Source organism: Seriola dumerili, unplaced genomic scaffold, assembly GCF_002260705.1.
Source record: "Seriola dumerili isolate Sdu_G_001 unplaced genomic scaffold, Sdu_1.0 BDQW01000024.1, whole genome shotgun sequence".
Lineage (NCBI taxonomy): Eukaryota > Metazoa > Chordata > Actinopteri > Carangiformes > Carangidae > Seriola > Seriola dumerili.
Window position 1 is genome coordinate 1,413,528 of NW_019174279.1, and position 22,429 is coordinate 1,435,956.

Here is a 22,429-nt window from a genome sequence, read left to right on the forward strand (position 1 = left end):
ATTCGAGGTTATGGGTAAACCCACATGTTCTGGGTGCGTTTGCTATGTAGTACAGATGCCCCCGCAAGTTCCTGTTGCACCCAGGTCGACGACAACAAAAGAGTCATAGAAATGACAAAATGTAAAAACCATGACTTATTTTAAATATCAACTTCTCCGGATACACGCCTGGTTCAAATGTATCGTCCAAAAGTGAGAATACTTTCTAATCTTTCCATGGAAGTCGTCAACAACGGGAGAGGCACACCGTGTCAGGCGGAACAAGAAAACAAGTGCCCTCTTTATGACAAGGTTTCTCTTCCTGAGTTGGTTAAAAACGTCATCGTTTACCCGCGTTTGTTGAACAACCCACTTTGTTTGGCGGGATTGAGTTGGGGGCAGCTGCTTCATCATCTAATCGGTAATGTAACGGCAATCTTGCAAATTAATTCTTCTGCCAGTTGCTTGTTTGATAAATTGCTCCGTTTGTTTTAGAGCTTCGATTTCAAGTCAGTTTCCAAGGTAGCTTACTGTAAGTTAGCTAGCATCTACAACAACCCTCAAGTTGCTGTTCTGCGTTTAGCTAACTAGACAGTGTTAATGATAGTCTGGTTAACTTTCGTCTCTGATACTCTCTAAGTGAAGTCTCAAGCTGCTGGTCTGGAGCCAGTGTAACATAATAAAGCTAGTAGCTTGTCAAGTAAGTTATCAGTAAGTTGTGAGCTCACGGTTGCCAGGCCAGATTGTGTATCGTGGAATTAACTTCATAATAGTCTTTACAGAGTTTAGTCAAGGTCAGCTTTCTAGCCCAAGTAGATGCAGCTAAAAATATGTTTTGACAAAGAGAAGATGCCTCATGCATGTGTATTTTTCTTTCTTCTAACTTCCATATTCTACGACGGTTTGTCTTTGGATTATGATGATTTGTAAAAAGATTAGCTCAGTGTCACTTCTGCACAGTTTTGATGGCACACAGTTGGTAAAAGAGTTTAGGCAGTCATTTTATTTATTTGTTTATTTATTTATGTTGTGAGGAGAGTCACAGCATTCTTGATCATTTCAGACCAGATCATCATTTGATTGTTAATTATTGGCAGTGGGTATTATGTATAAAGCCAAACAATTCTTCTCCAATATACCATATTTAGTCCCAAAATGCCAGCACCCCGGTAAAGAATTGTGCATCTTGTTTCATTTTGATTAACTTGTCTTTTAGGGCTGCAGCTGATTTCCACCTCACTGTGTGTGCATTTCAGTTGCACCAGATATCCCAACAAGGTGTCCACTAGTGGCCTATTATCTCGTGGTACATTAAACATACTTTTCCTTTACCATTAGGCAAGATGCAGTTTGGTAGCAGAAGAAAGAAGATTGACACCAGCCCTCAGACGGAGCTCTATGGACATGCTCTGCAGTTCTATGTGCAGCCTCCTCTTGAAAACATCTCTCTCTCTGAATTTGAGACATTTGCTGTGGACAGAGTAAAATGTAAGTAGTTGGTCTCGTGTTGATCAAATGAAATTTGAATTATGAAATTTGGTATAAGCACTGCTTTCTCAGGTGTTGTGAAATAATTTTTTTCATATTAAAAAGGAAGTTTTCTTTTAATGTCAATGCAGTGTTGAAGACCATTGAGAATTTGGGAGTGAGCTACGTGAAACTGTCAGAAGACTACAAAAAGAAACTGTGGAATGAGTCTAGAAACCTGAACTTTCCTTACAAACTAGAGGCTGTGAGTATTTTAAGCATGACATACATCAAAAACTCTGCAGTGCAGCTTGTATAAACCGTTATACTCAAATGCATACAGTTTCTCAATGTTCATTTACCAAGTGTTGGCTGTTAGATGAAGCATACAGGGCTTTCATCCTGAATTGTCACACTACATTGATCCATATTGGTAGTTTGAGCTGTAGGTGAGGGATGGGAAGTGGTATATGTATCGGTAATGTTGACTATTCTGGCTTTTAGGTTGAGTTTGTACAACTACAAAATGTGTTTTTGCATGGACTCTGAACAAACATCGTTGTAAATATTAATGGTTTTAACATTAGTTGAGGTAAAATGTTTAGTCTGCTACAGACAGACAGACACACATATTAAAACACAAAAGAAGCGATCACTGAGAAAGTCAGTGGGTAGAAAGCTGTCTTCTTACTTCTCAAGCTGAATTACAAAAGCCATTTTACACAATGGCCTAAATTCACAACAGCTAGCAAACAGGTATTTTTTTAAAAATGTTTATATCTTGTAAACACAACTGACAGTAAAGGCTGTGATAATATGCTCCTGTCTTTTACAAAGAGGAAGTCTAAAAACATGGATGCATGGATGAACACATACCAACAGATTTAATCGGTCAGTTTACATGATCGAGCAAGGAGCTTGCGGACAGTGTCCAATGTCCTTCAGGGCCCTTTTCAAAGTCTTTTAAGAGACAAGCTGCTCATTCCATGTTCAGTAAGTCCAGATATTCCTCCATCCATGCATCCCTAGATAAGCAGCACGGTTTATGCTCCTTCCAATTTAAAAGAATTAGTCAAAGTATCCCATTATATTAACGTAATTGTAAGAAACTCTCCAAATGCATCTGAATATCTTGTGTCACTTCCGATGTTGCCTCAATATTCATGTTACACGAATCCCATCCTATCCATGGCATCCTTTTTCAGGTTGTCCCTGTGTGGTACATGCATGTGCATGTTTACAACAATAATCTGCCATAATGTTTACCCAAAAATAGCAGCTTGTACTATGCAGTCACTATGTAAACAAACACTAGTAGCTTACACCTGTGGCAGGTTAGCCTCAGGTGTAAGCCTCAAATACTCAGGGTGCAGTCAATTCTCAATATTCCAAGACAGAATATGAAATTTTTTTTTTGTATATGTAATATACATAATGTCATTTAAAATGCCTTTTTTAGTCTGTCAAGGATGAAAAAAAGTCTCAGATTGGACAAGATGAATATGAGAAACGAAGAAAGGATCATATCTCCCACTTCATTCTCAGGCTCGCCTACTGCCAAACGTAAGTACAAATGATTTTAAATTTAAATAACAATTGTATTGTATTTTTTGACAACAAATGAGTGTCATTCAAAAGCAACCAAACTAAATATTCATTTTCAATGATCTCTTAAAGGGAAGACCTCAGGCGGTGGTTTATACAGCAGGAAGTTGATCTTTTCCGCTACCGTTTCGATGGCATGCTGTCAGATCAAAAACGTGAATTTCTGCACAGAAATAATCTGCAATATAACACAGTAAGTTTCTGAAGCCTTTATTTTGCCTTGATTTAAAGGAGCTATTTGTAAGTTTTGCTATTGCTACATAGCCAGCATTAGCATTAACAGCTGTTTACTTACCAGTCTTAGCCATAGCTTCATTCATCATTGCGTTTACAAAACAAGGTTATAATACACCCTCTGAGCAGCGCTACTTCTTTAGGGCAGACTTAAGTATTGAGTGTGTCATGGGAGACAACAAGCTGTATAAGCTGCCTCCATTCACAACATAGTGGTATTCAGTTGTATTTTCACTAGATGGAGCTGTTTGATCACTGTAACAGGATCTATAAATGGTGAGGTATTCTTCATTGGTAGTTAAAAAGTTTCATTTTTAAAAGTGTTTTTTTGCTCTGTTTTTGGTAAAAGATTTATTTGTAAAACAGATTATATTTCAGGGATGATAAATGTAGATAAATGCTATTTTTAACAGTTTCCCTAACCACTTGAAGAATAAAAGTGTAATAACGGTGTGTTTAGTTTCTGTTTTACTTAGGTGCGTCTAAAGACACACTTTAAGGAAAGCACACAGCAGGTTTTCATAAATGGAAAAAAACTATTGAATAATTCATCTACGCATAATGAGTCGACACAAGAATGAAAATGGTGCATTAATTTGATAAATGACATTTGGTTTCCATGAGCTTCAACCTTCAATGTATTAACACTGACACAGCTCTGCCTTTGCAGCTCTTCACTGAAATTCATCATCCTCTTCAATAACTTTTCAGATTACTGTCGAGGAGAAGAAGTCTCTGCGGGAACAGCTTGTCATCTCCAGTTACGCCGTCAGTGGAGTCACTGTTGAGAGTCAGGACTTCTACAAAGTGAGTTACTCGTGTCTGTCCATTGAGTCCACTAAGAAAGTTAAGTGCTGATGTGCCCATAAAACAGTTTCTAGTCCTTTTTAGAATCCAGTAGGTGCAGAATCTAGACATGGGACAATGAACATGAAATGTTTTGTATTCTGAGTGTTAGAACTTTAATAAAGATTTGAACATTTGTATCTTAACAGCCAATCAGAAAATGCTTTTTATGTTAAAATCACCCTCTCCACTGTAATTATCCTCACAGTGATTCTTCCATTCACTATCAAAAGCTCCAGGATTTCCAGCTGATGGTTATTTCTTTGTAATTTTGAGTTAACAAGTTAACAAGTTTAACAAAGTTGTGGGTTAGGGTTAGTCTTTCAAAGAGAGTGGATTGCCATGTTAAAGGGTCACTCCACCAGTTTTACCCAGATGATGTCATCGGGGTTCTCTCAGATAAGCCTCACATTTTTAACAAAAAAGGTTGTGATTAAATCTTGAGGTGTGGAGTTTAAAAATGTGGCGTTAGTTAGTCGGGGAAGTTCTATAATGGGAAATGTAGGATCTTGTGATTTTGGAACCTGACCCACACTACGGACTAAAAGGCCGTTCCTATTTGAAGGCATTACAAAGTAAAGTATACCAGGTTACATAATTTGGGTCCCATTCACTACTGATGAGATATAAATCACTAATGTTAATCATTAATTTGAGATATTGACCACCATTAATACATGTAACAACTCGGATCACAGACTGTGCAATCCTCCCATATGACTTTTGTAAAAAAGGTTGGGTAGAATTTAGAGAGAAACTTACATAGATTCATAGATTTTTAACTTTTGCCTTTGGGCCAATGTTAAGCTTGGAATAACTGCCATAAGAGCTTTCTTATTAGTGTAAACCATTCTGTGTAATACTAACCTGCTCAAGAGTGTACCAGTCACTCTTAAAATACTCTTAAAAATAAATAAAATATTGATTACACTGAAGTAAAGCCTTCTTAGTTCTATATTTTTACTTCAATTCCCCCTACACCCAGGGCCAATGTTTTGTCAGATCAAGTCAGAACATCTTCTAATATGAAATAAATAAGCAACTCTTTCTCCCTCAGGCAGTTTAAATCAACTTATTGGAGAATGCATACTCTCCCAAATGCATCTGAGTATCTTGTAATACTACTTGAGAAATGTTCTGACATAATGTTGTTAAATCATTAAATGTTCACATAGTGGAGGAATCTCCTAAATCAGTGTGAATAAAGAGCCTGAAAAGTAATTGCCTGATTGACAGATCACCATCATAACCTTTCACAGATGACTAAGTTTAAGTCTGTTTGTCTGTTCACAAAATGAAAAGGAAAAGTGGAAAATGTCATGGCCTGCTACATGACTTTCATTTTACATTTTATGCTTGTTGCTGACGGTCTCTTCGTTGAGAATGTAAATCATTACATTCACTTTATTGAATATCACTAGAATAAGTCTAAATCCTTGGACCACATTTTAAGTGGCCAAAAAATATAAAGGGCAAAAGGGTTAGCATCAACCTCCTGACACTTACTATACATGCCAGCGGAATATTAAAATGTATCTTTTGAATGCATTATTTATTTAAAACATTTTCTCTCCAACTCTTGTTTTGTTTTTTTAAAGGTTCCCTTTCAAGATGCCCTGGATCTAGTGCGAACAAGGAAAGTGTACCTCAAAGCAGGCTACGTGTACATCCCTCATCAGGACATTGTCACCATTGTTCTCAATGATTTTCGCACAAGGCTATCTAAAGCTCTCGCAGTGAGTGTTTACATCTCTACTGTTTTTGAAAGGCTGAATAATGGGTCTTATGTTGTGTTCCAGAAAGCTCAAACACGGATGAGAATGTGTACTTGAGAGAAATATATATATATGTATTTATATATGTGTGTGTGTGTGTGTGTATATGTGTATATATATATATATATATATATATACATATACATACACAGTATGCATATAGCATGTGCATGTACAACTCTGACATGAAAGTACCATAGATTTGAATCAACACCTTTCTGACTCACTACAAGAGCTTCACTTTACATTACATTGCAAAGTGTTTCTGTTATGTCCACTTCCTGTACATGTAGTTTCTGTAAATGTATTTTGTGTATACAGTTATCCTGGGTGCATAATGCGTATTATTAAATTGCAATCATGGCGGTTCCCTTCAGAGCCCTGAGGGAAAGTGGAGAAACTCATGGTTCAAATGAGGGGAATGAGTATGCACACATGACATAAAATGTCTGGAGGGAAGACTGGGGACAGCTAGTGTGAAAGTGCTTATTCTCCCTACAGGCATGATGTTTTTTTAAAAGGCTGTTGAAGGGAGTCTGTGAAGTCGCAATATTGGCACACTTGTGCACTGCATCGAATGCCCTGTAGGATGTGAACCATGATGTTTTGGGAACCAGAGGCATATATAATACATGTGAGGAGACAACCAAAGTTCAGGTTATATCGTGGTGATCAACACCCAAAGGCAGTGGCACTGTACAGTTCATGAATAGGCTTCTGCAGGAAATTATAAAATATGCAAATATAAATAATATATTTTATACCTCAATTAATCGTCTTAACATTATAAGAAAAGAGATGTTGGAAAAATGATTGTTGGATCAAAACAAGCACATTTGTCCTGATATGTTATAGGCACGAAAGGAAAAACCACATTCGTGTAACTATTTTTGAATTTGAGAGAATATCTGATTAATATGAGGGATCAGTGTTTGCATAGTTGCATCCACCTTCTGCTGAAAATGAACCTGCCATTTACACACTGCTGCAGATCCTCGGTCGCAGACAGTGGAAGATATCCTTTGAGTTGAACAGTGAACCTTGCCACTATGAAGAAGGTGTATCAGTAGATATTTGCTTCTTCACTGGTCATGTGTGTGTCACAGGAGTTAATTGAATCTGTAGTTTTTTTAAATTTTATTTCATTTTTACTGAATGGTGCAGATACACAATCGTTTGATTTGCATTTTCATATGCGGTTTGTTATCGGTACCCACAAAATATATGCAGTATTTAACCTGCTTCATATTGATTTTAGATAAATGCCCTCATACAGTCAAGTATTCCATATAGTTCTGGTGTCTGGTGGACAAACTGGCATTTCTGTATTGCAATTATTAATTATCCACCCAAATACACCAATACAGCTATTTCTGCAATAAGCTAATATTGGCTAATATATTGGGCTAGCTCTAATACCTGTGCACACATACATGTATATCATGTGTCCTCTTATAGTTTGATTTTTTTTTCCAACTAAAAAAACACTTTGTCAAAAGAGACACCAGATGCATTGTCTTTCCAAAGCAGCTGTTTGTGTCTACCTTGGGACAGGCGGTTTGTTGCTTAGCGCCTAGAAAATCCTTTAGCAGTTTGAACAAAGGTTAGTTTTTGTTCTGTGGTTGTGTTCTGCTGTCAGTCCCTCGCATTCAACCGAGTAGTCACTTTCAATCAGTGCGTTTTTGAGGTAATACCTGTGTTCACAACAAAGAGTGGACTCTGCTCAGCCACTGATCTAAAATGCCTATTGACAAACTGAATCTCTCGTCTAAAACTCACTACTGGGCAAGTAAAGAACTCAACTGGCTGTAGAATTCATTCTGATGTCCAAATAATGATTAGGTCGCTGTAATATAGAAAGTCATTATCTCTGTATTAATGTTGGCATAGTGGGCAACATTTGCTTGATTTGCTTTAATCTGAATGCATTTCCTCCCTTACAGGAGGACAGGCAGGCAGGATTAGAAAAGGAAAAACAGAAAAAAAAACAAAAAAAAACATAATAAGGACAACTTGGTCCAGTTGGGCCTTTCTCCAATTTTCTGGTAATTATCCGGACCACTAACTGCTGGAATGGAGTAATGCTCCAAAACTATTTTTTGTAACTGTGCCATTGTGACTGTTTCTGTGTTACTATGTCTATTCTCCTTGTCTGGGGACAGCAAGGGGACATTGCCAAAAATGTGCCATTAAAAAGGCATAAAATGGAAAGCTGCCTCTCCATATGACTCCAATGACCAGTTATTTGTTCGATGTTCATTTCAACAGGCAGAGTATTGTATATTAAACTGTTTTTGTGTATCTGTAGGGCAGACCTTGAAATGTTTTAGACTGTTGCTGATTGGACTCGTGTTAATGATGCAGTTCATCTAAAGCTTTTTGTTGAGGAGAGATGTGCCTCCATCTCTAGGTTTGCTTTTGAATTAAGAAAATTGAGCTCAAATAGACTGAGACAGCATTAAAAAGTATCTGGAATTTATTCCTGATTGATAATACAGTGTATTTACATGTTTGGTTAAATCATTTTTAATTTTTCCTGATCAATTTGGATAATGTGATCTTATATACGTGTACTTTTAGTTTTATTCAACCCACATAAGCTGACTCCATGACCTTGTATTTTAATTCTTGTTCTACGCATTACTTAATCTTTGCACTTTACCTGCAATGGTCGGCTGTTCTAATCCTTTGACCTACACTGCTCACCATCACTCATGTGATGGCCGTCTCTCTGCAGCTGACTGCCCGCTCACTACCAGCAGTGCATTCTGATGAACGGCTCCAACCGCTCCTTAACCACCTCAGGTAAGCAGCAGGATTGATAACTTTGTTGCCATTTTTCCAGAACTCTGTTGAAAAAGAGATTTAGCAGGATTGATCTTTGGCACCAAGGAGGGCTGGGGGCTTGTGCCTGGTCTGATTTAACCCAGTCGGTCCCTGTAGACAAGTCCAGATGTTGTGGGGACTTATGGTGCCTGGCTACGTGGGCACCATCATCTATTTTTATTGTTAGTTAACTCAGTCTTGAAGCAGTAAGCATTATGCAACATGTGCATCACGTCTCCTACAATTTCTCAAGCACTGTTATTGCATTAGCTGTTGAGTGGTGGGGGGCATGTTTTTCCCCCCAGTAATTGCTTTTTGGGATAAATTACTTAATTGATTTAGAATTTTAAATTGTAATGCATTTTCATGATCAAATCATAGATTAAGCAGAGCTCAGTATGCAGCCCTCATAAGTTGAACTCCATATGGTGGGAATACCTGCTTTATGTCGTACTGTGAGCAGACTGTGATCAGCGCCTGTGATGCGGACACACTGCAAGTTATTTTCCATAAGACATGAATGCTGCAGTAAAAGGTGTCACTTATCTTGATGTATTATAGTGTTCAGTTATGCCAAAAAATGCAATTCAAGCCTGTCACTTCATTGAAGTGCCGCACTAAACCTGCATCTTGTTTTATCAGACCTGCATTGCAATGTTAAAAAGCACCTTAAATGTTAATATAGTTTTTTTTTTCAAACAATAGAGCTGCTGCTAACTTCTGATACTAAGGCTCACCTCTTGTGCATAACTCGATGTAAAAACCTTAAACGTGTTCACCACTGAAAGTTGAAGTGAATCAGCAACAGCACATGAGTTTGCATGAAAAGGCAGCTGACTTCATTTCATCTTCAGTAGCCAAGAAGAGCAACTCAGAGCACAGTGAGGGTGTTTATCTTACTTTAGATAAAAGTAGGAACATGAATGTAGGGGTGGGAGAAGTCGTGTCGCTTGATTGTTGTTGGGGATTAGTGGGCAGGTTGTTGAGATTAGTGGGCAAGCCGCTAATCTCTGTGGTGGGGAGGGGTAACACAATGTGATGTGAAGCACTGCCACACGGGACTTGATGGATTGCCAAAGTCATCGACTTAAAAATCTACTGATAGCAGCTTAGCAGTTTCAAGTTTGTTTGGCAGGAGGTTACAGGCATGTGTCCCCTTGTTTTTTATTATTGCAGTAAAGTTTTCATTATTTTAGCTGTGTCCAGTCTTACTGTCAGGTCTTAACCTGATTTTCTATCAAGAAGATTTGATTTGAGTTAAGGGAACATGGCTCGGAAAATATGTTCACTTTTTATGGCAGCCACAATTGCCTCTAAAATTGCATTAATATTCCTAAAGGAATACAGTCTCATTTGTCACAGTCCTGATATTTTTCATGTTTTTTTTTTTTTTTTGTTCTTTCAGTCATGCCTATGTGGGACAGGATTACAGCATCCAGAAGAATGTTGGGAAAATCTCCTTGGAACAAATTGATTCAGTGAGTTGCACTGACCATTTATTCTCGAAATGTCAAGTTCAGGGTGCCATGTTGCCTGGGAATGGGTGGTGTAAAAGGGGAGAAATGATGCTTGTGTAGTAACTCTGGTGGCCCAGAGCTAGGAATGAATCGAAAGTGTATTTAGTGTCACGTTAGTTTTAATCAGTCAGTTCACATTATGTTGAACATGTGGACCATAGAATGGGAATAAACAGGTACTGATGAATTATATTAGTTTATTTTTGCTTATTAGTCATTAATTGTCTTCTGCCTGTAGCTTTCAGGAAAGTCCTTCCCGCTGTGTATGAAGCAGCTCCACCAGTCACTGAGAGAGAACCACCATCTCCGCCATGGGGGACGTATGCAGTACGGCCTCTTCCTCAAAGGTATCGGCCTCTCTCTGGAGCAGGCGCTGCAGTTCTGGAGGTCAGAGTTCACCAGAGGGAAAGTGGATGCAGACAAGGTAATGTTGGCGATATTAATGCTATAATATTATAATGTAGGAATGTGTTGTCAAAAGAAGATCACAGCAAACTAAACTTTAGTAATATAATGATTATAATTAAGAAACGCACGACAGCAGTGTTAATGTCTCAGTTCCTTCTCCTCTCCTGAGTGCTTCTCAACACTGGAGTCGGCGGTGCTGTTTTATTGTTGATGAAGTGGCCTCATCAAAGCTGTATTGATTTTAAAAAAAAAAAAAAAAAAAAAAGTTCACCGGTTTCATTTGTTGCACGCAGTACTGTAATGAGTCTAATGAAGACTTAAGTCATTGTGGGTTCAGTTGTTGTATCTCTCCATAGAAGATTCACAGCAAAGACATTAAAATTGTTCTACATGAGGAGAACAACAACTCTTCATGTGGATAGTGACAGGAGATACCAGCTCAAATGAATCATGCTGTTTATTCTTGTCATAATTTCTTTTAATTTAAATGTATTAGACATAAGCCAGGACCACACCACATTTTATTTAACAGTTCTGAAAAGGTTTTGCAGTTTTTCTTCATTTCTGAAATCAATAGCTACAGCATTAAGTTTTCATTCCTCAGTTAGGTTATTAGGTAGCTGTGGACATGCTGTTACACAGTGTACCTTACTTAGCATGGCTTGAGTACATGGTGTTATAAGTCTGATCTTACAAGTGCTAATTCCTGTCCTTGTTGACTGTAAAGGAAACAACTGCGTGTTAAATAGATAATTGCTTGGATTGCATCGATTTGCTTTTAGGAATATTGCTCTATACACTAAAGACTGTTGGAACATCCCCGTCTGCCTCACCTTGGTTGGCCTGTCTTAAAAGAAGTAAGAAAATTACAATATGAATGGTCAGATCACACAATATTAAAAATATCTGCAGGTTCATAACCACAAATATGATTATGAACCCTTTTTGTTCTTTTAGTAGTGGCATCATTTGCTTCGTGAGACCATTACACCTCATAAGGCAGTTTGCTGCTCAGCCACAGCAGGGAGTTCTTGACTGCAGAGCTGCAGCAATTGGTCGATTAATCGTTTGAATCACTTAAAGGAAAAATTTGAAACATTTGATGGTATCAGGTTTTTAAATGAATTTGACAACACTTTGGGCTCCAGGAAACAGTGACAGGCTTTTTTCACTGCTCTCTGGTGTTTATAGATGAAGAGATGAATTGAGAAAATAATTGGTAATAAAAATAATTGTTTGATGCAAACCTACTTCGCAGGTAAATATTAAACCAGCATGATTTGATTGCACTGTGACACTGTGAGAGACTTGTCTTATTTTGACCTGTTTTTGTAATAATTTCTATTTTGTAAATTATATTTGCAAAGTAAATGCTTAAAATACTGTCTGTCTAACCCTATGACCTGCTCTGATAAACACCCATCCAGAGCTTAATCTCAAACACATGTGTGTTTCATTTTTGAGTGCTGTTCAAAAGATGCAGTATTAACAGTGTGTAAGGTGCCAAGAAATCATTTAATTGTGCTGAGTTGAATAAAAGCCCAGTGTGGCAGTCTGGCACAGCAGTTCATGTGTATGGGCCTTGATCCCTGAGCAGTGTTGTCTTTTAATAATGACTTGTAGTAGTACAGTGTATCACATGGTTGGCACCCCTACCATGTCACTCCAGGTAGTCTGCATATTTTCCAGTCCAAGGATGTGTTTTACATCAGCCAGACAATGTCTCCAGGCGTGTCGTGGGAATATATGGGGCATCTGTTTCCTTCTGGTGCGTCAGTTTTTAGTTGCAATGAGACAGAAGAAGAAGAATTCTGACCACACTCTGATGCACAAAGATGCATAGAGACGCTTTCATGTTTTCACCTGTTTAAAATTCAGATACTTCGCCATTTGTAAGGTTGTTCTCATCTCTTTGCAAAAGCATTGTAGAAATGGAGGACGAAGTACACTAACATGCAACTGGCTAGAGGCCAATGTGTAAAAGCATAACGCCATGTCCAGAACCATTGTAAACATAGTGTGAATAGGAACAAATTCAGGAGTTTGGTAAGAATTTTAATGTCTAACATAAATTAAACAATCGCACAACTGTTGAGCTGAGCTGTAGATCACTATGGGAAATTAAAACATAAAATCACAACAAGCTAAATTGTGTCTGAAACTTTTACAATTTCAATCAGATTTCAAAAACATTTTGTTTTGGTGCCATTTAACTAATTCTGCTTGCCCTTACAACATGTTAATATTTTTGTTTTTGTTATTCTAAACATCAGTGTCCTGCTGAGTAATGGTTGGTTGTCACTGTTGATTGCAACCACCACCTGTATTTATGACTAAGGAGAAACATACAGCAAAATAATAAGACTACATTACTAATCTGAGTCAAAGTGAACCAAAGTATCAGCAGTAATTTGTGTAGCTTTTTGAAATAGTTTTGCACTGGAGCAACATATGCAAGAAGTCAGGGTGGTTAGTGTGGTTAGTTCCTCACTCTCTAAAGATGTAGGTCAGTCAGTTTTTTTTTGTTTGTTTGTTTTTGTGGGCCCACATCTTAAAAAAAAAAGTATTTTCATTTGAGCCATTCAAAAATATCCCATCTCTCCTGCCCACACTCTCTCCTGTCCTACTGTCTGTTATTGGCCCTCAGTAAGAGCCTCATGGCAACTACAGAGGACTGGATTCGTGTTACATCCCTCTTTGGTGCCCCATCTCTGAAGTAGCGTGTACAAGCTCCAAGAGAAAGTGTGATGGGCTCTGCATAAAGCCCAGCCCTTGCTCCACAGCAGAGGCAGCAGAGTGGTGCTGACCAGATCGCAGCTCTCACAGTGATGTATGTGTTGTGTCAGGGACTGCACTTTGTGGCAGGCTGCACAAAGCCTGCTCATTAGTATGCGACTGGCACTGAGAAAAAGATGGGAGGCAGCGATGCCGAAAGGGAGGCCTGGAGGAAGAGGCAGTGTAATATTAGACTAGAGGGAGAGGGAAAATTGATGAAATCAACTTGATCTAACCATTTTTCTTGCCACGGAAGTCAGCCAATTCATTTGGAGGAGTGTCTATTTGTACCACATTTTAGTGTGTTGTTTAGCCTCAGGGTAGGACTGCTCTGAACTGCTTGTTTTACAGATGTTAACTTCAGGTTAATTAATTTCCACTAACTGACACTATTTTTCACTTTATAGCGTTGGTTTCCTCTGGGGTCTTTTCCAAATGTAGAGGAGATTCATTAGATGACACTTTATATTAACTGCTCTTAAAGTGTGGTTACAAATGTACACCATGTTATTTTAATCACTGGTATTTTCAGTACATTTCAAAGTAGCCCCGAGCTCCTCCTTTGCTATGGGTCTGCCTCACTTTTGAAAAGTCTTCTTCTTGAAGAGATCCAAGAGAAATGATTTAGTGTTGGTGAGATCTTTGTTCTGTTTTCATCAAGTTAAGGCTCCAATTTAAATAAATAAATAAATAAAATCCAAATCTTAAATAAACAGAATATTGGCTAGTACATTGTTATCTGATATAAGTGGTTGAAAACAAGTCTGGAGAATCGCACTTAGTTTTACTGCTCATGCTGAATATAAGTTGTTCAAGTGACATTTGCTTTCATGGAGAACCTAGGACTATGCAGATGCATATCTTATATTGGCTTGTCATTAATGTAGCAATATATTTTCTCTCCTTTCTCCTTGTTCATTGTGAGTAAATGACCACTTCAAAAAGCAGTTAGTGTCTTCTTTCCGCAAAATCAAACTTCTTACCTTGTGTGCATTTGCAGTATTTTTCAGTCCCTCACCTTTTTTATTGTTTTTAGGGTGTGTAAAGGCCAGTAGTGCAGATTTAAAAACTATTTTAATGGTATTATATGTAAGAGGGATTGGAGCTACAGGCACATCAGTCACTATGGACTGAGCCTAAGAAGCCATGCCAAGTTTACACACATGCACATACACACACGTACATAATCCCTTTGATTGTGTCCTATTTCTCTGTCTCCATTGCCGCAGGTTTTTGTGAATGTGTCCTAGAGTGTGGGGGGATGTTGCAGTGATGTAGCCCCACGAGCCAAGCACTAGGAGAGCTATGGCTCTGCTCCTTTTTAATGCATCTTTTGTGCTTGTGTTCAGACTCTACTGTTTTTTCCTACTTCCATCAGTTTGGAGGTCAACTGTATTAGAGTATATCCAGGATTATCTAAAGTGTAGGCTGAAGTGTAGGAACACACTCGGTGATTAGAGGAAGCGCAGCAAATATATTGCATTTAAAGGAGTTTCATTCAATATGAGAAAAAATGGGACAAGATGAGAAGAAACTGAACTGCACTGTTCAACATCTCAGTGCTGAAGGGAATCTGAATACTGAGGGGAAATCAAAAACAGTTTAATCTCATCAGTTATTGCACATTTTAAGGTTTACCTCAGGAGCCATTTGCAGTTAATCCCAGTATATATGAACAGACTGTTGTTGTTCATATGAAGTTTTCTCTTTAATCAGACCTCCTCAGTCTTATCTTTCTAGGTGACAGTTCAATGCCATATCAAGTGTTTGTATCACTTTTTTAGATGACGTGTAGGATCTTTTTATGTCCTAATTATTTCATGTAATACATATTAAACACACTTTAATGCCAGTGGAGTTCCAGGATTCGTTTTAATAGAGTAGGGGGGTCTTAAATCGAGAAACAGCCTCTTGAATCCTTAGAAGCTCTACATAATTAATATTTGATTTATTGTACTTAAGGAAGATTTTATGGGTTTTTAAATTGCTATTGCAGGTTGTCACATTAGCAAGTTCAGGGGGTTTATTGCAACATTAATGTGTTATGATGGGTGCAGTCATGGTGATTGTGTTCTGCCACTTCTGAAGCACACAGTGTGTATTTTACTGTTTGATTTTTAGAGGCAGGGTCCTTATAATTCATTTTTAATGGTTGCGCAGAAGTACGGTACACATAAAAGGAGTTCACCGTGGAGATTTTGTAGAATGACCCCTATCAAAAAAATATTGAGGATTTTTTGGTTTGGAACAAACTGGACAGAATATGGTGTGAAGGTTTGCAGAGGTCTGGCACTTTAAAGTTTATTGATACAGTTCACTTGTGTCCTTGACTTTGATGTTTTTCTTTTTAGGTTATCATACAAGGATTTTTCCAGATATTAATATAAAGTTTGTTTGAATTCAAACCCTGCTGCAATCCGGTCATAGATCAAATACTTCTACACAAAGTCTAGTTTTGTCTGACAGTGAATGCACCCTGTTGGTACATTTGTTTCTCAGTAATAAGTTGGAGTTATACTGTAAATCAAAAAAGGCCAGAGAAAATATATTAATATATACATATACAAAATGTGGATGCTAAGTTGTTTGTTTATTCAACTTAGTAGAATACAAATCTTATACAAGCCTGAGGCTGCAATTAATGATCATTTTCATCATCACTTACTGTATAATTTTGAAGAATAACTGTTCAGTTAATAAAATGGTGATGAATGTCCATCATAATATCTTAAAATCAAAAGATCTCCTCAACACGTTTCTTTATCCAATCGACAACCCAAAACCCAAAGACACTTTGTTAGCAGCAAAAACTTAAGAAGTACACTGATCCTTTACTTAAGTAAAAGTACTTGCTATACAGAAAAAATGGCCTCAGTGACTGACACACCATCATATATTACTTTATTAGATTGTTAATATGATAAATGCATCAATGTATAAGCAGCATTTTGCTGTTGTAGCTTGTTGAGGTGGAGCCAGTTTTTACTACGGAAAAAAAATCAGATGCAAAAATGTGTCTTCATCTTCTTGGACATTTTTGTCTTTGCTTTTATTGTGAAATTATTTGATAATTTGCCCCATCAGAGAAGTTTAAATGGGAAATGCCTCTGTGGTAGATCTGCAACAAGTCAAAAACTCCTGGAATGTGACAGGGGGCCCAGACTATGCACGGCTTTCCATATTAACACGGATCTCATAGATCTAAACAAGAGCCGGTAATGAACTTTCCCGGACCAATAAAATAGTAAAGTGCTACATTTTTAGGTAGAAATGGTTAATACATCGCGCTGAATACTGATACATCATATTGGGATTTCCATTGTTTTATTTAAAGACACATCTTTTATTTATCTTATTTAAAGACACATTGTATCAAAGTGCTCTGCAAGACAAGGGGCACAATCACTGAGAGCGAAAGATGGCCGTATTAAGGTATCCATAATTCAGCTATCTCGAGTGTGGTGACACCTCTACAGCAGGTTCTCTCTAATAGCTCTATATTTCATTGAGGAAAACACCCTGTCAAAACTGACATGATGTATGACAATGTCTCTTTTCACCCCAACCTTGTCCCTCTTACACTCTCATCCTCACTAATGCCCTCTCTTCCTCTCTCCCCTCTTGTCTTCCTCTCACTCTCTGTAGTTTGACAAAGCATATGCCTACAGCATCCGCCACATGTTTGGCAAAGAAGGCAAGCGAACAGACTACACCCCCTACAGCTGCATGAAGGTGATTTTATCAAACCCACCCAGCCAAGGCGACCATCATGGTGAGTTGACGGCTGTTGGAAGAAGCCATTACCCATGTGATGAGCCACTCAACTCTAATTATCAGGCTTTTTAGTTAACGGAACTTGGCTTGGAAATAGTGACACGACTGACTGGGTGTTGATTATCGAAATCATCACCAAAATCTCTGCTCATACAGTTTTCACATGATGAAAACTTCAGTTTGCTCCTTTTGGTGAAACAAATAATGGTTAATTTATGAAGCAAATTATTTGAATTCATTTTCATGTTTGTAGGATGCCCATTTCGTCACAGTGACCCAGAGCTGCTGAAGCAGAAGCTTCAGTTCTACAAAGTGTCTCCCAGTGGAATCAGTCAGGTGGGTGTCATCCTGTCAACAGAAAGCGTCTCAAATGGTCAGACGGCCATCGTTATCTGCCTTCTGCCTCGACATTTCTCCCATGATCCTTTCTTTCCTTTTTTTCTTTTTCTTTTTTCAGTGGGTAAAAATAAATAAAATCTGAATGTAGTTCATTTAGAAACTAGAAAATGTTACTACTACTCACCACACCCTCACACCCTGGCTGAGAGCAGCTGCTCATAGAAGCTGTGTCTTAATAACATTTCAACTACAGTATAGAAAACATGCAAGTTGAAAGTAGTTGCAGCGCAGACCACTGCAGACGCCAACCTGTAACTGACGTTGCAGGTACTTGCATGAACCAAAATATTTGACAAATTAAAAAGCTGACCTAATGATGGCGCCAGATGAAAAATTAATGGATCACCAGAGTCATCATTTGATGGTCGTCCATGCAGTGGTTGTCAAGATATTTCATTCAAAATATGTCAACCTCATTGTGCCAGAGGAAATGAAATTTCACAGGTTATATGAAATCTTTGACCTGCCGGAGACGCTACACGAAAAGTCAGGATCACCAAAGTCATGAGGATTCATCCATGAATGCCTGCACAAAATAGTGTCTTTCACAAGGTGACCTACAACACATTCCTGCATCAGTGGTTTATTTCTAAAAGTACTGACAAGTAAAAAAAAAAAAAAGATAGTTAACACGATAATGTGGATGTTTGACATGTTGTTTCTCAAATCCCCGAAGGACCTTCTCGAGTAAAGCACACAAATAGGAAGTGAAGTACTCGCATCACATAAGTGCGATATTTTCTCTTTTGCAAAAGAGAAAATAGGAATAAAACTGAGAGCACCGTTAGTGTTTGCCTTTTATTACCACTCTCGCAGATCTAATACCAGCCACAGTGGTTGAGCGTGCTAGTGGCAGTATCACGCTGGAGGCAACCTTCAGGAATATAGAGAATAATGACGGAGCCAAATACAGGCAGTCTTTCTCTAAGCGAGTGATGAAGACCTTGGATTTATTTTTCAGCAGGTAAGTCACCCTGAGTGTACAGTCGCACTAACGCTACAGGGGATTTTGGTGCCAGAATGTGAGAGTGCTTGTGCCACCCAACCAAAGCCTGGGCTTCGAACTGGCTGCTCCCACCCTCCCTTTCCAACTTTTACAGAGCTTCTGAAAACCAGGAATGAAAAAGCAGATAGAAATTCTGAAATGTACATGTACCAAAAGAGTTGAAGGTATAAATGTTGCCAACAGTTCCTACATTCTACAAAGAGTTGACTCAGGGCATGAATATTTAAGTGATCTGTTTTTGATTACATTTGCAAAGATTTCTTGAAGGATGCGCTCACTGCTGTCTTAATGATTTATGAGAGATGTTTGTGTAGGTAGTTGATCGAAAAGCCAATTAAAACAATTTGGATCACAAGACTGCAACATCACAAAATGTTGGCAATACCTTATGTAAACGCGGTATCCAAAGTGTAACAGTTTAACAGTGTGAGAATGCAGATGAAATTTCTACCCTGATGTTTTTGAACTTTTCCTATCCTCTACTTATTGTTGCAGATCCTGGAGCTGGTTAAAGGAATGCACTATCAGCTGGCATGCCAGAAGTACTTTGAGCTGACTCACAATGTAAGTGCAGATTTAATTTGAAGCTGGGAGTACCTGTGTCGGAGGCAGGTGTTTGGTCCTCACATGTGATGCATGACGGCTGGGGAGAGAGACCCAGAACTGTCATCACATCCATCATTAGCCGGCTGTCATAGCCACTTAATTTTTAAAGGTTTATTATGGCATTCAGATCTATTTTGTCCCCTGTGGATACTTACTTAATTTAATCTGTTTAAGTTTGGATGCTTGAGTCATCATCCCTTTCAGTCACACTCAGAGTCCTGGTTTCAGGGAAGAGCAGTGACTTGAAAAAAGAAAACAACAAATAAACAAGGTCTTAGACTCACAATGTATTTGCTTGTGACTGCAGTTGTCATTCAGCTGAGTTTGGCACATTGTGATCAGTAGTTTAACACGTGCTCTGGTTTTTCTCTCTCTCTTCTTACTACATTTACACAGCTTGATATATCGTGTCTAAGGTGAAACAGTTATTTTGAATCCTCAAACGTAAGGTGTCATAGTTAATTTTGGGTGGGAAGATCATTTCACACACTGTACCTTTAGTAGATCTATTGCTGATGGAGGTGTATCCCTGAAATTGTAATAACAGTGACTGTACACAAAGAATTCATGAAACGTATAATTAAGTTGTTAGTTGATCAGTTTTTTATAAAAGTTTAGACTTTGTATCAATTTGTTTATGTCAGTTTCAGTACAATCAGCAGCAAATACACTGTACAATACCTCTGAGACACATCATGGTAAAATCCACCTTTACACTCTTCATGAAACATTTTCTTCTGGATGTAGATCAGTAATTACACAAACTGCCTAAAATTGTGTCCATGACACAGTCCTGGTGTCTGCTAACATTAGCCACCAGAAGCTACTGGTCATACCAGACCACATCAGGCTGTAGCAGCAAAACCCCCGAGTACACTGAACTGAGCAAGGCTCAGTTTTTATTTCTAATGTGTTCAGTTCTTTATTTGTAACAGAATGGATGTGCTAAAAAAATTACATAGTCTCATTTTAAATGAAACGTGTAAATATGGAAGACATTAAAAACCAAACATACATTCTTTTACATAGTCATAACCCGGGGCTCCTTAGCTACTTGACTGGTTATTGACCTTAATGAAAAATGCAGTTGTCATGTTTGCTTACAGTCACTACACTTACATTAATGAATTTAGTCCAAACAACTGATGAAAGAACAAAGATGTTGTACTCTGCAGTCATGTGTAAAATTAATGAATTTGCTTCACAGGACAATTTATGCACGTTGAAATCACATTCTTATGAAGCTACTAGCTGATAAAAGCAATGATTAAACAGAAGCATGTTGCCACTCTTCCACCCACCGGCAGATATACATTATAGTAGTTAAAGTGCTCGGTGCACAATTATTTCCTTCACTCTAGAAGTTCAACAGGTAAAAATGGCAAAGTGAAATGTGTTGTGTACAAATCTGTCACAGTAACTTAAAACATCACTCGCCATTGAACAGCTGTTTAAAAACTAAAGGTCACAGGACGAACTTTTGAAAGAGCTCAAACTTCATTTGTTAATTGATTCATAGGTTTTTACTCATCATGAGTGATTTTGACATTTTATTTCCTGAGAGGACATTTCATCTTTTTCGCTGTGTGCTCTGATGGAATAGCTAGCTGGTGACTTAACTCGCTAATGTGCCTGTGAAAGTTCTCATTATTGTTAATTAGTAAATTGTTGGTAAATTAGCAAACCATTCCACATCTTGCCCAATGAAGCAGATGTTACGTGATCATCTTATAAAAGGTGACATGAATCCATCATTCACTTCTGGGAAAACTGAGACTGCTGTTCTAATTTCCCCTTGACCTCCCTCTCCTGTGTTCTCTTTATTTTTTTTTTTTTTATTTGAGCAGTTTGAGGACTCCAATTTTTCGCTCAACCACCCCAACCAGTACTTCATAGAGAGCCAGAGAGTTTTGGGCGGCGGCAAGGATATTAAGCGAGAGATGGAGGCTCCACAGAGGTCGCAGGAAAACTCTGCTGCCAGAGGATCCACTGCAGCACGAGAAGCAGCAGCAAACGCCTCCCAGGATTTGGCCGAAATGACGGAGGATCTGGACTCTTTCTTTCAAGACGCCTGATTTTTTTTTTTTTTTTTTTTTTTTTTTTTTTTTTTTTTTTTTTATCTTTTATACATGTAGAAATAAATGTCTGTCTTTTCTATGAGGGATGAAGGTGGGTGGGTGGCGAGGTCCATATTTACATGATTTGAAGACTCTGTTTCTGACGTGTATTAAAGTTGCATATCAGTAATATTTCAATGATCGAGTCCACTTTAAAACACAGCAGGGTCTGAGTTAGCCTCTAAGCGACATCTTCTTAATCTCAGCATTACATTTTCTACCTGATCAAATTCCTTGTTAGCGTCGGTGAGGCTGCATCATTCATTTTTGCCGTTTAACCCATGCGTTAAAAGTAGTCTCTTGGTTTGTTTTCTTTCTTTGTTTTCACTCTGGTCTGGACTCAGATGGCTTATACCCAGTCTCAGTGCACAGTGTTTTGGCAGGGACGCAGTTTTGGGGGTGATGACTAGAACATTTCCCAGCTGTCTCAGAAACAATGTCATTGTATTTGCTGGCAGGAGTATGGATGAATGGTGGCAGGAGGATGGATGAAAATAAATAATTTCCACAGTTGTATTATGCCGCCTTGGAATATTGCCTCATAGTGCACAATGCAATTTATTCAAAGCATACGTGGTCAGGAGATATTTCCTTTTTCTTATCTCGAACTGCCTGCTCAATAATTTGTGAGAAATGGTGGCTGCCTGAAAGTCAAGGACCTTTTGCACTGCTGTGATGTTGGTAACGGAGACTGCTCCTCTAATCTTGGTTCTTTAGGAGGTACAGTTTTGAGCCCTTATCTCCACTCTTACCATGCATTTTACTAGATTACAAACTTAAGATCCAATTAGAGGCGCTGAAGAGTTGGCCCTGAATTAAATGAATACAAATGTGTTTCCAGGAGGCCAAAGGAAATATTGAATGATGGGGTGAAAACCATTCTGTGATTTAATGATTGATCATTTTAAATCTAATTTAATGTTCCAGATGGTGTCGGTGGCAAACGATTTATAAAAAAAAAAAAAAAAAAATCACAGCATTTCTGCAGATTTCTCTGCAGACACTTTCAGACCACACTTCATCACTGTCTCGTGCTTTATACGTCAGAGCACAAACGCATGGCTTTCACCAGAGCTGCATATAGCTGGAATTAAA

The 22,429-nt window shown here is 38.2% G+C and overlaps 1 protein-coding gene across 1 annotated transcript; it reads left to right on the plus strand.

Moving 5' to 3' along the window:
- The first annotated feature begins 321 nt into the window (after positions 1–321).
- On the plus strand, positions 322–21,292 carry prim2 (DNA primase subunit 2). Its single transcript, XM_022762281.1, has 14 exons — positions 322–400; positions 1,318–1,467; positions 1,599–1,711; positions 2,906–3,009; positions 3,124–3,244; positions 3,997–4,092; positions 5,730–5,867; positions 8,644–8,711; positions 10,138–10,210; positions 10,488–10,673; positions 17,078–17,204; positions 17,460–17,542; positions 19,107–19,175; positions 21,065–21,292. Exons 2-14 carry the CDS (start codon positions 1,323–1,325, stop codon positions 21,290–21,292), a joined length of 1,551 nt encoding a protein of 516 aa, XP_022618002.1. The 5' UTR covers positions 322–400; positions 1,318–1,322.
- Positions 21,293–22,429: the final 1,137 nt, after the last annotated feature.